General features: G+C 36.6%; 4 protein-coding genes across 4 annotated transcripts; 1 reads left to right on the top strand and 3 right to left on the bottom strand.

Moving 5' to 3' along the window:
- Positions 1–456: 456 nt before the first annotated feature.
- On the bottom strand, positions 457–3,282 carry LOC109150340 (transcription factor HY5-like). Its single transcript, XM_019298236.1, has 4 exons — positions 3,109–3,282; positions 2,606–2,783; positions 1,888–2,044; positions 457–864 (listed from the first exon to the last, which is right to left on the bottom strand). The coding sequence occupies exons 1-4, from the start codon at positions 3,206–3,208 to the stop codon at positions 820–822; spliced, it is 480 nt and encodes a 159-aa protein (XP_019153781.1). The 5' UTR covers positions 3,209–3,282; the 3' UTR covers positions 457–819.
- A 7,954-nt stretch (positions 3,283–11,236) lies between these two features.
- LOC109150336 (exosome complex component RRP4 homolog) lies at positions 11,237–13,299 on the bottom strand. The gene is made up of 7 exons (XM_019298231.1): positions 13,031–13,299; positions 12,800–12,901; positions 12,652–12,697; positions 12,454–12,543; positions 12,205–12,270; positions 12,054–12,122; positions 11,237–11,825 (listed from the first exon to the last, which is right to left on the bottom strand). Exons 1-7 carry the CDS (start codon positions 13,183–13,185, stop codon positions 11,376–11,378), a joined length of 978 nt encoding a protein of 325 aa, XP_019153776.1. The 5' UTR covers positions 13,186–13,299; the 3' UTR covers positions 11,237–11,375.
- A 2,137-nt stretch (positions 13,300–15,436) lies between these two features.
- LOC109150374 lies at positions 15,437–15,958 on the bottom strand. Its single transcript, XM_019298284.1, has one exon. It carries the CDS (start codon positions 15,956–15,958, stop codon positions 15,437–15,439), a length of 522 nt encoding a protein of 173 aa, XP_019153829.1.
- Positions 15,959–16,199: 241 nt separating this feature from the next.
- On the top strand, positions 16,200–17,607 carry LOC109150465 (probable galacturonosyltransferase-like 4). Its single transcript, XM_019298375.1, has one exon. The coding sequence runs from the start codon at positions 16,312–16,314 to the stop codon at positions 17,419–17,421; it is 1,110 nt and encodes a 369-aa protein (XP_019153920.1). The 5' UTR covers positions 16,200–16,311; the 3' UTR covers positions 17,422–17,607.
- Positions 17,608–17,923: the final 316 nt, after the last annotated feature.

Genomic DNA, 17,923 nt, shown 5'->3' on the forward strand with positions numbered 1-17,923 from the left:
ATAATGACTTTCTAAGGTTGCAAGAATTTACAATGGACACATTTGAAGGGCATGCAACCCTTAGTGAGTCTTTATATTATAGTAAATTACAAAGATTACTTTCTAACTTTTTTTTTTTATATTAACTTTCAAGTAAAACAAAGTAAAATAAAAATTGTGAAAGTTAAGTTATTAGAATGAAGTATTTATTTTACTTCAGTAGATTAAATTTGGCTTTATTAAGTAATTTTTTCTTTTGTATATATTAAGTCAAAATACTATTTGGAAGATATTGAAACTTTGAGGTTCAAACTTATAACTTTCTATTTAGGAGAGCTACAAAAATGTCATTGAGCTACAAATTACCTAGCAAATAATACAAAACTTAAATTGTATTGACTAAATTAAACATTTTACAATAACATAAAAACTAATGCCATACTGAACCCATTATTCTTCTCACTTTGCCAAAAAATAAGAGAAAATTTAAAGTATAAATATTCTGTTAGCTGAAGCTCATCATCAAGTTGCAAATATCTTCTTCTCCTCCCAAATACTGCCTACTGAACCAATGTGCTAAGCTCGTACCGGACTCAAGCTGCAAATAACAATTGAGTGACTCAATGACTTGTATTGACAGTGCTTCTAAGCTGAAGCTGATACAATTTTGAGACCAGAAGAAATGCCCCATACAAGGTTGAGGGAAAACAAAAAAGGTGGAATTTTGGGGAGAATTTGTAACCTCTGCTAAAGATCAGAGCTCTCTACTCTACTGTAGATATGTGTACAAAACAAATACATTATATCTATGCTATCATTCATAGTGTCACAACTGTAAAGCTATCTTCTTGCTTCTTGACTGCCAGCAGTAGTGTTCTTCAAAATCTGCAATTTGGAACAATGGGTTCAGCTGTGTTGAGCATATAATATAATATATATAAACATAAATGTGCAATCCAACTATCAGCTCAGTCGTTTTTTAGTTGACATTGAGCATGTGTTTCAATTTGGTATCAGAGCCAACCTCATACAAAAGGCTATGGGTTCGAATCTCTGTGCTACCCGATCATAGAAGGCATAACTTAGAAACAAAAACTCACAATGGGATGTCAAAATCTTCTCACTTTATGCACATTTTGTATATTTTACAAAGAGTAAAAACTGCAGTAACTAGAGCAAAACAAAACAGCAGGAAGGATGAGAGGACCACATTCAATTTCGTTTTCTATCTTTCCTACCTTCCAAATCCAACTAATGGACAAAGGGGCATGTTGATATTTCATTAACCAGATAGAGGCCATCAGGTCATGACACTTGACAGCACAAACCTAATCATTTAAGGCCCTACGAGTTATGGCATTAATTTCTTGACACGTCAAAATGACACCTTACTGACTATACACCAAGTTGTTGGCAGATGTTTTTAGCAGCATATGTTCAATGCTTTACTTAGGAATTAGGATATCTCTTTTTCTCCAATAGTAACCCTCTCAAAACTCATATCTAAGATTCTACAATGAGAATGTCAAATCCCTATGGGACCATGTGAAATCTCAGCCACTGAACTCCTTCCTTAATGACTAGGATGTTGAGCATATAATATATCAATCCAACTATAACTTAGACTTTTAGTTGAAATAAAACACATGCCCTTCAGTTAAGTATCAGAGCCCACCCCAGCTTAGTTGAGATGGAACACATGCTTCAGTTTAGGATTTCACCACACAACTCCATTTGAACCAATAATCTAAATCATGCGACATGAACCATGGAGTGCAAATGAGGCACATATAATTGGCGGTGTGCACGTGGGACTGTGGGGTGAATTAAACAAACCATGGATTTCAAGTAAGGCACGTAATTAAGACATAACAGGAAGCAGGCAGGCATAAGCTTAACATTACATACATGTCTTAGCATCTGGTTCTCATTTTGCAACGTGGAAAGCCTCTCTTCAAGTTCGGCATTCTTTGTTTCCAACTCTTTCACCCTTGCCTCCAAGTCCGTCAAGTATGCCTTCTTCCTCTCCCTTGCTTGCTGTGCCGAAACTCTATTCCTCAACAACCTTAACCATCAAGAAAACACAAAATTACCAAAGCACGGGTAACTTAGTTGATTCTTGGTTGTCAGATTGTGGGGAACCCTAGCAACGGTAGTGTGAGTCACACCCAATGTGGTTGGCTCTGGTGGGTACAAAGAATCTGGTCCTCTCACCTAATGGGCCGTTGAGTCTGTAATCACGGGGTGTGGGGCCCCACCTTTTGTGGGCAAGGGCAAGAACAAGGCAAGTTCCAAACTATGTAACAAGCCATAACACGGGTAACTTAGTTGATTCTTGAGTGTAAAATTGTGAGGATCCCTAGCGATAGTGTGGGAATCACACCGAATGTGGTGGCCGGTGGAAACACTTAGAATCTAGTCCTCTCACCTGATGGGCGGCTGAGTTCGTGATCACGGGGTGTGGGGCCCGCGTTTTGTGGGCAAGGGCAAGAACAAGCCAAAGTTCCCCATGTTCGTTGACCGTTGCCATGCTCATTCCATGTGAACGGCATGGCATTGAGAGGTCAAATGCTTACGTGGCATAATCCTATTGATGAATTAGACTAAAGAAATATGGGGTTTTCACCTTTTTAACCTCTTGTTCTCTTTGTCAGCTGGGCTAGGACCTCTCTTCTTTTGAGCGGCGCCAGACGGCTGAGCCGTACCGGCGGCGGAGACGCCATCACGACCGGAAGCCGCTGGGGCGGCGGCGCCTTCTCCGCCCATCTCCGGCACTCTTCTGATCTCATCGTCACTCTCCATTCCTTCATTTCCATTGCCAACAAAACAATTTAATCACTCAAGCACAATTCACCAATCAATCATGAACAATTCATAAAACTATCCAACTCTCAATCACACTCTGATGAAAAAAAGTTCCAAATTTTTTCAAAGCCTACACGCACATAAATCTATTACTTCACAAATTGACCCAGAAAACATAATAAAAATCAAATCTTTACTAAAAATAACACCAAATTTTAGATAAACATCAAAGTTTACCCAAACAACAAGCAAAAGGGTCTGCAAATTAGCCCCCCCCCCCCCCCCCCCCCCCCCCCAAAAAAAAAAAAAAAAAAAAAAGAGAACCTTCTTTGACTTCGAGATGGAGGGCAGAGCTGGAAGATCTTTCACTGCTAGAAGGAACAAATTTGGCTGCAACGGAACTTACACCAGCTTGCTCTTGCATTTTACTCCAAGCTGTAGAAATAAAGAAAGGAGAGAGAGAGAACGAAATCCAAAATGGATATATAATATATTTGGGATATTAATAATTAATAATCCAAAAACGAAAATTAAAAGAGCGGGACGGGAATGAATATAACATGCTCGCTGTGAGGAGAAAGAAAACTGAAGCGTTGCGGTGGCCGTCGGATCGGAAAAGATCGAACGGGTGCGGAGCGGTGATCGTGGAAGCTTCTGGCGCCATAAAGTGGTGGGATAATCAAAGGGAAGAGAATGGAGAAGCGTGGAGTATTTTGATCCGTTAGATGACAGTTTGATCGACGGTTTGGAATGGCTTGGGTGAGCTGGTACATCGTAAAGGGACCATTGTCTGCGAAGTGCCGGCTAGAAAAGTGCGATATTTTATTGAATTTTGAAGATATTTATATTATCTTATTATATATTACTCCGTATATAACAACAACTTAGTAACATGAAAATCTGTCTTCAGGTCTTTTCACTTTCAAGATTATTCTCGAGACTTTCAGACATAAATCTAATATAGAATTCATTCCAAAAGTTGTCATCTAATTATTTGAAATGTTTACATCTAGACTTCGTTTGATAACTCAAAAAGTACTTATTGAAAAAATGATTCATTTCAAAAAAAAAAAAAAAAAAAAAGTGTCAAATTGGTCCCCAAAGTTAAATGGATAGTGCAATTGAGTCCCTAAGTAAAAAAAAGACTTCATTCAAGTCCCCTAAACCGATAAAATTGTTCTATTAAGTTCAATTTGACTTGTTTATCAAGTTAACTCGATACGATGTTGACACGTATCCTTTTTATTTTATTTTTTAAAATAAAATGTTTTTTATTAAAAATTAAAAATATTATTTATTATAAATAAATAAACTAAACAATTAAAAAAAAAAATCACTGGCGGTCCTGCGTGGACAGTCGTGGCTGTCCGACAGGATGGTCACGGCCATCTAAGGAAGACACTGATGGCCGTCTTCCTTTGTCGGCCATGGTCGTCTTCCTTAGACGGTCGTGGCTGTCTTGACGGACAGCTGGTGGTTGTTCTCTCTCTTTTTTTTTTTTTTTTTTTGGAATAAGGTTCAAATTAGCCATTGAACGTAATTTGAAAATGCAATTAGGCCACTGAACGAAAAAAAAAATTCAATTAAGCCACTGAACACTCCAAAATCGTGCAATTAGGCCACTAAACACTCCAAATGTATGCAATTTTACCGGATAGCAAGTTACCATCAATTTTAGCAGGTTACCTGCTTACGTGGCAGTTGAGTTGACATTTTTAAATAATTTTTAATAATAAATTTTTTAAAAATTAAAATAAATAAATAAATAAAAGGACAGTGTGGTCGTCGTCATTTTTTTTTCGTAATATTTTTTTAAATTATTATTAAAATTTATTAAAAATTATTAAAAACTCCAACTCAACTGCCACGTAAGCAGGTAACCTGCTAAAATTGATATTAGCCTTCTATTAGGTGAAATTGCATACATTTGAAGTGTTTAGTGGCTTAATTGTACTTTTTCTCGTTCAGTGGCCTAATTGCATTTTCTTGTTATGTTCACACTAGTACAGATCTGCACATCCGCTACCCTTGTACAAGGCTTTCCGCTACCCTTATACAAGGGTAGCGGATGTGGGGGACGCAGAAAGCTTGAGGTTTCCGCGTCCCTTGTACAAGGGTAGCGGATAATAGAATATCTGCTACCCTTCTTCAGACAGAAGGGTAGCAGATTCCTCTTCTTTTTTAAAGCATCCGCTACCCTTTCTTCCTAGAAAGGGTAGCAGATTTTTATTTATTTTTATTTTAAAATTAATTTATTATTTTTAAAATTCCCAATTTTTTTTGAAAATCCTGTACAAAATTATATTCACAAATTACATATCAACACAATGCTAACCATCAACGCAATATTATAAACACAATACTAACCATTGATCAACACAATATTATCATTAATACACTTTCAACACTCACAATCCATCCAAATACTTTCAACACATACAATACTCTCACAAATCACAATCCATCCAAATATATAAGTTATCACATCGCCTAAACAATTTTAACCAACAGTGAAAAGAAAGGTAAAATTAATTATAAAATATGATGACTGCCACTAAAGGAGCTTCAATTCACCTCTTCTCCAAGCATTTTGCTTTCTTGATTGCTGATACCAGAGAAAACTCCTAGAACAGCAAGAATGAACCAATCATAATTCAGAACATAAATAAACAGAATGATTCAACAAAAGCAAGATTAAACAATAGTTTATATGTTAACTGTTTATATAGTAACAAATATTGCAATGCTCTAAAAGTACCAGTAAACAACCTCATAAATTCCAACTGCCTCTACACACTGTCCAAGTCATCCAAAATTTCACTTCAAGACTAAACACATAGGCTAAGCACTTGTGTCTTTTAATGTAACTCAATTTTAGATTTTCACTTTCAACTTCTCCATAGTTAAAAGTTATAATGAATAGTTATGGATTTAATCCTAGGTCTGGAATATACACGGGAGTACTATATACACAATTATCCATGCCACAAGAACAGAATGTGGTGAGGGTGGAGTTGGATTGTTTATTTGCCAAAAAATTTAAGTCAATGTAGGCCAACATAGCAACAAAAATAATATAAAAACTTTCACCTCAAGTTTGTCAAAACTGAGGAATTAGTATAAATAGTATTATGTAATAACAAGTGAAAAGTGATACTTACAGGCTTACCAAATTAGATAGCAGACCAATTTTATCACTTATATAATCCTTCAAGCCTTGGCTTCCGAGATCGCTGAGAAAATAAAGCAGCAATCAAGAGGATGTAGAAAGTGAGAATAAAATGCTGAACATACATAAATATGGAAAAAGAAAGTGTTTCTGGTCAAAAGATCATCCAAACAATGAGCATCCTGATTGGACCTCTACAGACAGAAGCCCAAATTTTGAAGCAAAGGTAGAACTGATTAAGTTAATGAGTACTAGTCCATGAGGAAGAATGAGTTCCCCAAGGTAGAACTGATTAAGAATGATTACTAGATCATGAGGAACAATGGGTTCACCAACAACAATGTGTTCACCAACACACACAGGTGGCCTAGTTCTTTCTTCATAAATAAACATGTGAAATTTGTTATTTAAATATCACCTACCAAAATGCTAAGTAGAAATTTGTAATTTTTCCAGACTACATATTCCAGTAGCCATCAACAATTAAATTTGGTTAAGGAGTTGAGACTCAAACTTTGTCATACATTAGGATTTAGGACTCTCTAGTCCCTACCATATAAACACTTCCAGCTCTTTTTTTCCTACTCAGTTCAAACTTATATGGCCTTATTTTGCTCTTTGCCTAGCAATAGAACATTACATTTTTCACCTTCTCCTTCAATGCCGGCAGGGGCCGCACTCCGGAGCCATTCGAGGTGCGGGTGCAGCGCATCGAGTCGTTATCGTGGCCGTCGTTATCGACATAAAACCGCGCTCTGTAGGCGGCCAAATGTGCATAATATGCAGGAGGCACTGCATTCATAGTAACACAGATGCTTGTGAGATACCATATTATATTGCAGCTTTGCATGAATAAAATGCAGAAGCAAAAACACAGTTCTATCTGGGCATCAGAGCTTTGCATGAGAGAAAAAGTTAGAAGATTACCAACAGAAACAGACCGAGTGCATCGTGCTGCATTTGTTGCAGTTAACTTGTTACTAATAATGGAAAAGCGAGATAGTTAAAAAGGAGTTTCAACGTAACGACTAGATTGAGAGAAAAGAGGAGATTCCTTACATATAACAAAGGTTGTTTGTCAGAGATTGGATTTCATCTGCTGTGACGTTGTTCTCGTCCCAAAGAATGTGGTAGTGTGCAGGACGGAAAAATCAAATTCTGTAGGATGGCTTATCTTATAATCCACCACAGTAACTACATTTTGTTATTATAAATTTCAATTATACCAAACGGAAAAAACGAACATTTTATTGCTAGACCAGCAAGTTTCTTGCCCATATAACACCTTTTGCATGCAGGGATGAAATGTGTCATGTTTGGGGGATATCTTATCCTAAAGTGCTTGACTTTCAATCCATGCATGTGTGTATACTCCATCAACAATGTAGCTTTCTACAGTTCTATTAGCTCTCCACAGCATACTGTGTCTCTTTTCCTAATCCTCACTAAATGTTGGATGAGATGCAAAATATTGGCAAATGTGGTGTGAAGCAACACAGCATTCAACTCTCACAGGTTGATCATTTTGGAGTTACAGGAAGCATCTTCATAATTTGAAGTTCAATATTCCTTAGAATCCTACCTATATATTTTTTCAATTGACATCTCATGTAGTTGTAGTTGTGCAATGAACTCATAGTGTATTGATCTATGGCATTGGGAAATTTGAGGATGACAACAGAGCTTATAGCTTCAATCAAAACAATCCAAGAGAGTATAAACTTTTTAAGCAGGGAAAATGTCCTAAACTTCCCACATTGCCCAACAGATACTATACACACTAGTACAGATCTGCCTTCATAGCTTTATGCTGATATTTATTTAAAGTCCAAATTAAAAATAGATAATCAGCCTTCATAGCTGTTATAAACACATGTCAACAAAATTCCACTTTATAATCTTTCAAATAATTACTAATAAAAAATGTCTACATAATATTTATGAACACCATATATATATACACATTACTATATAATATAATCCCAACAAAAATAACAACTACATTCATATTTTTTACACATATTAGGGTATAATAATAACACAAATAACAACAAATTCGAAATAAAATTATAAAAATTAACAAATATAATATTTATTACAATAATAAAAATTTTAAAAAATAATTTTAACCAAAATAAATAAAATTACCTGTCTTCAGCTTCAGTTCGGCGGATCGGAGCAGTTGGCGGCGGTAAATCGAAGCAGCGGCGGCGGTGAATCGAAGCGGCGGAGAACTGTGGCGGTGGAGACGGCGGATGAGAGCGTGGCGGCGGTGAATCAAAGCGGCAGCTGAGAGGAGTCGATGAGACCGGTGGAACTCGCAACGACGACGGCTGAGGAGAACTGTGGCGGTGGGAGACGGCGGATGAGGGCTTCCTTAGCTTGCTGTCGGCGACGACGACGGCGGATGAGGGCGGAGGGAGTCGCGGTGTAGTGGGGGGGTGTGGCTAGTGAGGTGAAGCGTAGCGGCTGAGGAGAACCCTTGAGGGTTGTCTGTTTTGAGGGGTTTTTTATTTATTTATTTATTTTATTTTAATATCGTGAGCGGATATTTATATTAATTAAAAATTAATATAATTATCCGCTGCCCTTGTTATGAGAAAAGGCAACGGAAACTCGTTCCGTTTTTTTTTTTTTGGAAAATCGCTACCTTCTTTTAGAAAGGGTAGCGGTTTCTTATTGATTTAATTACAATTATGCCACCGTCCTATTTTTTTTAAACAATACACTACCCTTATTTAAAGAAGGGTAGCTTAAAGTCAAATTTCTTTGCTCTATTTTGTACTAGTGTCAGTGGCCAATTTGAACCTTATTCTTTTTTTTTTTTAATTTAATTTTTTTAAAATTTTTTAATTGTTTTAGTTTATTTATTTATTTATAATAAATAATTATTTCTAATTTTTAATAAATAAAAAACATTTTATTTTAAAAAATAAAATAAAAAGGACATGTGTCAATGCCACATCGATTTAACCTGATAAACAAGTTAAATTGAATTTAATTTAATAATTTTACCGATTTAGGAGACTTGAATGGAGTTTTTTTCACTTAGGGGACCCAATTGCACTATCCACTCGACTTAGGGAGTCAATTTGACACTCTTTCTAAAAAATAATAATAATAATTTTTATTTTTATATTTATGTTAAGTTGAAAGTAGAAAAACTATTTTTTGTTGGTGTTTCTCGAATTTTAATTTAATTTTTTAAAATGTTTTTTTAGTGAGAGTGTTAGATCAAAAGATATGAATTTAGTGATAAAAATGTGAATAAGTGAACATGTTAAACTTTGTCAATCAGTAGCTCATTCATCGTCAATTTTTCTTCAGGTGGAAAATCTAAAAAGTTCTTATAGACCAAATTTCATCAGCAAATTACCATCCCGTCATTTTTTTTCTTGCTCCAACCCAATTTCAATTGAACATCAAACGCCATATTTTTTGACAGAAATAAACAGTGATGCGTATATAGTACAACACTATTCACATACTCCAAATGAAAATTCTGGGTGCACTAAAAAAAAAAATCTTTGTTAACCCCTTTCATTCCAATGTATTTTTCTTCCTGAATTCAATGCATGGCCAGCCATACCCCAACAGCATAGTATGTGAAATTAATATACATCGCTCCCAAACTGTCTATGTATATGTATATATAATGACACAATGTGCAAATTGTTATGGCAAAACAAATTAGCAAGAGCTTTCATGTATTCATAGCTCACTCAACTTATACAGTTATATTATTGCTTGATTTTCTTTCCTGAAACAAACAATGCAAACAAATAGTAAACATATAAACAATAAAAATGATAATAGAAAATAAGCAGCATGTTAATGATTCATCCTTGATGACAGACTTTCTTATTGCGGGATACAAAAAATTAATTTACTGCAAATCAAATTTTTTCTCTCTCCTCTCTTCTTTCCCCTGCACCTCAAGTTCTCTCTCCTCCAAGCAAGCAAAAAAAAAAAAAAAAAAAAAATCAAGAAAAACACCTGCATACTCTAAGAAGGCAGTATCATGGAAACAAATGTCCTATATTTTTAACTTTTAAGAAATATAACTCTAAAACCAATCTATTATATTTTAGGGATAAAGTATAAATAAGTCGAACTATTTGGAAAAAAGCAATTAAGCCATCAAACTCAAATAACCCACAAATAAGCCATTGAACTCGGAAAAAAAAAAAAGAGCAATTAACATTTTTAACAGGTTAACTCCAGGTCTTTGCTGACTATATTGCCAAATGTTTATTTTATTTATATTTTTTATTATTATAATTCATCTACATAGTAATATATTTTAAAGTAATTATAATCAAAGTAGTTTTGTATTGTCTAGATCTAATTTATTTATTTATTATTATTTTTTTAAACAAAAGATCTAGTGAAAAAATAATAATAAATAAACAAGTCAAATCTCGACAAGACAAAACTATTTTGATTATAATTATTTTAAAATATAATACTATCCAAGTGGATAATATTAATAAAAAAATAATTATAAACGTAAATAAAATAAACATTTGGCAATCCAATCAGCAAAAACCTGGAGTTAACCTGTAAAAAATGTTAATTGATCTTTTTTTCAGGGTCCAATGGCTTATTTGCTCTTTTTTTCCGGGTTCAATGGCTTATTTGAGGGTTATTTGAGTTCGATGACTTAATTGCTGTTTCTCAAATAGTTCAGTGGCTTATTTGTACTTTATCCCATCCCTATATTTTATTATAAATAAGAGAGTTAATTCCAGCAATGATCCTCCGACTATGTTGATTTTCCAAAATTAGTCCTCGACTTTTAATTTGGACATTTTACGTCCCTTGACTTTCAATTTCTTTCCAATTGAGGTCCTTTCGTCAGATTACGGCAAATTGGACTTTAAATGAAAGGGTATTTCTTCCATTTATACGCGACTTCGGACATCAAATTCACTTAATTGCTTAATCCCTAATGAAATTTTGAATCTGATGTCTGAAGTCGCGTATACAAGGAAGAAATACGAAGAATTATACATTATACAGCTGAAATGACTAATTTATCCTTTCATTTAAAGTCCAATTTTCCGTAATCTCACGAAAGGACCTCAATTGAAAAAAAATTGAAAGTCAAGGGACGTAAAATGTCCAAATTAAAAGTCGATGACTAATTTTAGAAAATCAATATAGTCGGAGGACCATTGCTGGAATTAATTACCAATGATTAGTCAATTTTATATTAAATTTGTCTCAATGAATAATTGCTTAAATTACCTCATTGTTGTGAGTTTAAAGAAACTGTCTTTATAAACTCATATAATTAAATTAGTTTCTGGTCATCAGAACTAAATCTGTAAAATAAAAGAATCATCACCAAAACTACATTGAGACCTCATTCTAACAACAATTTAGCGAGACATAAAACACACAAACCAAAAAAAAAAAATCATCTTTTTTTGGTCAATTGGCTTCGTCTTTCAGCTTCTTTCTCGGCAACCATTACATAGAACTCTGCCCCAAGCATCTCGTGTACATGATTCAGTGACTCGCTCAAGCCAACCGTCTCCAATAGCAACTCCACAGTTATCATAAAGCCTAAATTAGATAATACTCTGATGGCATTTGCTATCCTGCATATATTTAACCTGATTTCTGGGGCCGTATACTTTTCCTCTTCCTCAAGGATCATTGAAGTGCTAGATTTGGTACTGGGTTGCATAGATTTGTTTAATTGATCTTCTATTGTGTCATCCTTTACATCAACATGCTCACCGATCCAAATGAAGCCATTGCAGCCAAGTATCAAGTCAATTTGATACTGATCCAGATGATGGAAATGCTGTTTACGCTTCTTCACTAGATAAGGAGAAACTATGAGCAGCTGACCCCTTTCGAGCTGTATCCAAAAAGGATAGATCACATAAGAATCTGGCCAGCTATTGATAAATGATAACGAGGGATCATGAAGGATGTATGTAAGCATGTTGGCATTACTAAAAGAAGAAACAAAGGAAAAAAGCTGTGGTTACTAAGGTGCATTCCTCTTGACAAAAATGACAGAAAAGGGAGGTTGCTATTATTGGATTTATTGCTTATTTGGTCCGATCAATTTCCAAAAACAAACCTTTCCATATTTCTGGCTTCTAGCTTGCAGGTGCAGACTACCATCATGCTGGAAACCACGAACTTCGGCCTGAACATCCATCCAAATTTATAAAAAGAATAATGATAAATGGAGACTAAAATAACTTAGAAAGAAGGTGTAGCGTCCTTACACAAACAACATCATGCTCCTCAAATATACTTCTCATGTTTAGTTCATCAACTGCAGTTCGTCGTCTCTGGAAATTGAAAAATAACACATTTGACACAAAATGAGATAATCTGTATTTCAGCTTTCCCCTATTCAAACATCTAAAGTTAAGGCCCCGTCACCCTGGATAAGAAAACTTTATGTTCGTGCCACAAAATCAGTAATGAGAGAGCACATTAAACCAAACTGCAGCTAGGATACAAATATATACCTGAATGCCATCTGGCAAATTCATAGATGAAAGCATCAATACAGCATCTTGACTAGAGTTTATCTCCAATCTCCACCGCTTTGGAGCAACCTTGCATTGATTAACAGAAGAAATGAATTTGAGTTAAATTTCTATAGGGTGAGGATTAATTTTAAGGGAAACAGTGAGAGAACACATGAATGGAAAATGCCCAATAACCTCAATCACTCGACCCACAATGATATCACCTACTTCTGGCTTATACCTGCAATTGCAATCCTCAAAACTCAAAACAATTTCTTTTGAAACTATACTGCAAATTGTGAATCAAATACAGTTATCATTATTATTTTTAAACAGCACTAACCTCGCTCTCAAAGACCTCACATAGACAAGTTTGTTAACCCGTTCAACAACTCCACATAAAGTTGCCACAACACGGCCATCCATCTCCGATGTCCCGTGTCCCCTTCAAACAACAATCAATTTTACAAAATATGTAAACTAACATTTCAAATACCAATTCGGTAAAATCTCAATAAATACTTGCCCCCATTTGTGAACGAAAGCATAAAATCAGTTTTTTATGTATACATACTTGAGGATACCATCTTCGTGGTCTACCGGAATGACGTCGGCGACGGTGACGGAGGCATTGGAGTTGGTTTTTGAGGAGAATGACTCCAACAATTCCAGAGCTCTCTCGAGCCTTATCTTCTGCGTTTTGTTCAAAGAAATCTGTAGGCCTTTCATCTCTGTCTCTATATTTGCGTATTTGTGTGGGGAAAATTGGGGAGACTACTGATTTTTTGAAGAATTAGATAAACCCTAGAAATAAGCCCCCCGGGTTTAATCGACCAAGCGCCTACCAGTGCGGCCCTCCTTTTTCTTTAAAACCATTTATTATTTGTTTACTAGAAAAATACGTTTAAATGAAAATTTGAAAAGCTGAAAATAGAAAACATATATATTTACTTTTAAAAAATAAGCATTTGTTTTATGTTTTTTTTTTTTTTCAATGGTTTTGTTATTTAACTACTTATTTCTACCTCATAGTATGTGCTTACTTGGTGAACAACACAAACCAAGTTAGTTCGAGAATTAATTTGGTAATTATAAGGTTATAAATTCGACTTTTGTTGAAGTTGTCTATTGACCACTAGGTTGGTCTATTTCGATGTGGTCTTTTGCCAGTTTCGCCCATAGCTACATAGCACATCTTCGAGTTCGAGTAATGGTACGATTGCATTACATATATCAAATTAGGTACCCACTTATCTATTTACTCCATCATCTCTCCCACCTTCATCTTAATTATCTATCAACCACTAAGATTACATTAATCACTATTGATGGGGTAAGGACCCCGGCCCAAGAGATAGGGGCTCAAAGGAAATGGTTCAAGACAGGAGAAGTGGGCCAGCGTTTGAGGAGCCCGAAGAGTAAGTGGGCCGAGTCCTGGAGTCGGCCCAGGCCCAGGCACGGGGCCCGGATCAGAACTGCTAAAGAGGAGCCCAGTGGGAGCTCAGGCTGAGACGAGGAGTCGACCAAGGCCCAAGCCCAGGAGAAGACTCGGTTCAAGGAGCCGTTGAGAGCATTGAAGAGGCTTGTTTAAAAAGGAGCCTATAGGCATACATTTTTATTGAAAGGTGTATCCTCCAGCCAAAGGTTGTGTTGGACCTCCTTGGGCCTGAAAACTCTAAAACCATCAACTATACTTTCCTACTTATGTCTTGATATAAATTTAAGGATCCGTTGTAAAATATTTTTTAGAAAATGACTCATTTTCTGAAAAATAATTTTTTTTTTCCGAAATGATCAATGTAGAATAATTTTGATAGTCAAGAGTTTATTTCGTCCAAATTAAAAGTCGGGGATTAAATTTAAAAAATCACAATAGTCGGAGGACTATTGTTGGAATTAACTCTTTTATTTATCATCATCTTCTATCTTTTCTACTCGCATTTACTTATATAAACATAACTTATTTGCTTACGCTTAAATTTAGACGTTATTCACATTATCACCAATAAGACTTGAACTCTACATCAAGTTTTAGATTTTGATTGAACTCAACGATCAATAGATTATTGGTTCAAATATTTTTAGTAATGTTATATCGTAAACTGTGTGTGTATAAAATTATTTCTTTAAAGTCTAATGTATGCAAAATTTTAATATTCGATATCCGGACCAAAGTTGAAGCGGTTGAGAAAATTACGGGAACCTAGCATAAAGAATAGAGTAATTGCTTCTTGTAGGCAGAGATGATTAGTCTGAAAATTATGGAGATCGTCCAAGGAAGATGAAAGATTCATGAATGCTTTAATATGAAGACTTGATATTCTTCAATGAAGTTACAGTGCAATTAGCTAAGTAATTGAGCCATGTATGATGCATCATTGCTTCGTCCATACTTGGATATATGCTTCATTGATTCGGTGATTGATGAATGAAAGTCGTTGGGCAAACTGATCTTGGGATGCCCTACAAATGTAGGAGTGTTACTTTCTGAATTGGGTTATCAACTATTGACCTGCTACATTCTTTTAAATTCTTTAATCTTGCAGTTTGATTTTTGTTTACACTAAATTCAATCGACTTAGTGTTAGTTCAAGATGTGAAGATATAGTCCAATAATTCACATGAATTAACAATTTAACTCAAATATAGTTCGGGTGCTCTATTAAGATTGAATCTTAGTTAGTTAGCACTTTGGGACTCTTAGAACGGTGTCGTTCTTCATAAATCTTTACAAATTCTTATCATAGTTATTACGTATCACTTTTAAAAAATAAAAATATTCAATGAATAAAGATAATAATCTTTCGTAGTTCAAAAATACTACAATCTATATAAAAAATATCAGTTTAAGTCAGTATAAAATAATATCAGTAGTAATGTCTATTATTATTAAAGATATATCTTATAACTCCAATTATATTTTTACATTTATTGTTTTTTTATTTTTGGGTGAGAGACACAAAGCAACCAAGTCAGTGTGTCATCTGATCCTGCGAGAATAGCAACCACCCGCATCAGCTTTGATCAAATCCTCAAGCCCCATCGGAGTATCCTCAAAGATAGTCAAGCCCCAATCCCCTAATTGTCCCATATTAGCCCGCCAATCGGCGCAACAGTTCCCTTCTCTAAACACATGCCGGAACACGATGTCTTGAAAACCCCTGGACATAGACATACAACAATCCACAGTCAAGTTGGATCTCAACTCCCCCCTATTCTCATTATCCTTCATAATCCGGATTACAACCTCCGCATCAAGTTCCACTTCCACCCTCAACTCCCATAACCTATGTTCGTTATGAGCCGTACGTAGACCCTCCCTTAGGCCCCACAGCTCCGCAGCGTAGCTATCAGCTTTCCCCATTTTTATCATGAACCCCTGCACCCAATTCCCATTGTGATCTCTAATCAACCACCGACCAAAGCTAACCTTCCAAGCCCCATCGCTACAACGAACCTCTTTAGCGATCTTTTTGGAGCCTTGAAAGACAAACGCGTGCATTCCTATTTTTTTCAGATTTCCCAAAGTGTGTGGATAAAAGTTGAAGGCCAAGCATTTTTACATTTATTGTGGTATTACACTATTATTACTATTATTATGGTATGTTAGAGATACCAATATAATGCAATGATATGAATTGTGTTGGACATACAATATTAGGAGGTGTGGGCAATTAGATCCTCCGACTATTGTTCTTTCCCTCATAAAGCTACCAATCTCCGTCCTTCCCTTCTTCCTTTTATTATATATCAATCATTTCTAACCTCTCCTAAACCTTCTCTTAACCAGCCTCCAATGGCTGCCTCCCCTCCTTTTTCCAGAAATTCTCATTCTAAAATGCCGCATAGAGCAGGATGGCCTTCCGGACCTTATTTTCTTCTTCTCTTCCACTTCTTGGCCTCCTGTCTCTGTCGTCTCTCTTCCCCCTTACCCACCAGACCTCCTTAACCACCACCACAAATAATAATAACAATAATAATAATAATGTCCACCACCACCACCACCACCACCACCACCACAACCACCATCACCACCACCACCCTATTCTCCATCTCTTCCGTGAAGCCCCCGCTTTTCGCAACGGCGAAGCCTGCGGATCTCTCCCCACCCACGTCGCCATGACCCTCGACGCCAATTACATCCGGGGCACCATGGCCGCCGTGTTCTCCATTCTCCAGCACACCACCTGCCCGGAAAACGTCGTCTTCCATTTCCTCTGGGTGCACCACCACCCGGAGGTCGTCTCCACCATCAAGTCCACTTTCCCTTACCTCAACTTCCACGTCTACCGCTTCGACACCTCCAGGGTCCAGGGCCTCATCTCCAAATCCATCCGCCAGGCCCTCGACCAGCCCCTCAATTACGCTAGGGTCTACCTCTCAGACATCCTCCCCGCCAACGTCAAACGCGTCATTTATCTCGACTCCGATCTCGTCGTCGTCGACGACATCCTCAAGCTCTGGGAAGTCGACAACGCCCACAAAGTCCTCGCCGCGCCGGAGTATTGCCACGCCAATTTCACCGTTTACTTCACCCCATCCTTCTGGTCGGACCCGGAGCTGGGCACCACGTTCCAATCCCGGAAACCCTGCTATTTCAACACGGGGGTGATGGTGGTGGACGTGGAGAAATGGCGGCAGGGAGAGTTCACCCAGAAAGTGGAGGAATGGATGCTGGTGCAGAAGCAGAAGAGGATATATCAATTGGGTTCTTTACCCCCTTTCTTGCTAGTGTTCGCCGGAAACATAATGCCCGTGGATCACCGATGGAACCAGCACGGATTGGGCGGCGACAACATTGAAGGGAAATGCAGGAGCCTTCACCCCGGCCCAATCAGCCTGCTTCATTGGAGTGGTAAGGGGAAGCCATGGCTGAGATTGGATTCTGGGAAGCCTTGCAATGTCGATCATTTGTGGGCTCCTTATGATCTTTACCGTTCTTCCAGGAATTCTTTTGAAGAATAATGATCATATATAATCTGGAGAAAGTGAAGACCGGGAAGCGATTCATATTGGTACCCAGTCAGATATGATATTAGGAGAGAAATGTCAAAAGAAGAGATATATCATATATGTACAGTTTAATTGGTTTCACTTACATTAGATGTTTTATACGGTATTAAGTTATTATGTGCAGAGGATGTGATATTAGGTGTTTTAATTTCTGTTCTTCCCAATGGTGGCATCTTTTTGTGCCCCTCTTTTTGCCCATTAGTGTTATCTATGCATTGAGTTTATTTTTGACATTATTGTATATATTGTTGATATATAGGAACAAGAAAATGCTAAGCTTCATCACACAATTAACTAGTGATATTCATATTATAGACACACAGATAACAGAACTAAACTTGTCCATATCCTTTTCTGTTCTCTTGGTTCCTCAAGAACTGAGAACCTGAAATAAATCAGTGGAATCAAACTAATGGGATAGGACTAAAAATTATTCACAAAGATGCTGAGACAG

This window comes from Ipomoea nil, unplaced genomic scaffold (assembly GCF_001879475.1).
Source record: "Ipomoea nil cultivar Tokyo-kokei standard unplaced genomic scaffold, Asagao_1.1 scaffold2279, whole genome shotgun sequence".
Taxonomy (NCBI): domain Eukaryota; kingdom Viridiplantae; phylum Streptophyta; class Magnoliopsida; order Solanales; family Convolvulaceae; genus Ipomoea; species Ipomoea nil.

Bases quoted from the DNA above. Each gene is read 5' to 3' on its own strand.
- LOC109150465 (XM_019298375.1), top strand. From the start codon at position 16,312: ATGGCCTTCCGGACCTTATTTTCTTCTTCTCTTCCACTTCTTGGCCTC.
- LOC109150336 (XM_019298231.1), bottom strand. From the start codon at position 13,185: ATGAAAGGCCTACAGATTTCTTTGAACAAAACGCAGAAGATAAGGCTC. The intron at 12,902-13,030 runs GTATGTATACAT...TGTTGTTTGAAG, and splicing joins CACGAAGATGGTATCCTCAA to GGGACACGGGACATCGGAGA. The intron at 12,271-12,453 runs GTATATATTTGT...TTCAATTTCCAG, and splicing joins ATTTGCCAGATGGCATTCAG to AGACGACGAACTGCAGTTGA.
- LOC109150374 (XM_019298284.1), bottom strand. From the start codon at position 15,958: ATGCACGCGTTTGTCTTTCAAGGCTCCAAAAAGATCGCTAAAGAGGTT.
- LOC109150340 (XM_019298236.1), bottom strand. From the start codon at position 3,208: ATGCAAGAGCAAGCTGGTGTAAGTTCCGTTGCAGCCAAATTTGTTCCT. The intron at 2,784-3,108 runs GTTCTCTTTTTT...ATGGAAATGAAG, and splicing joins CCATCTCGAAGTCAAAGAAG to GAATGGAGAGTGACGATGAG. The intron at 865-1,887 runs GTATGTAATGTT...TCCAAATTGCAG, and splicing joins AGAACCAGATGCTAAGACAT to ATTTTGAAGAACACTACTGC.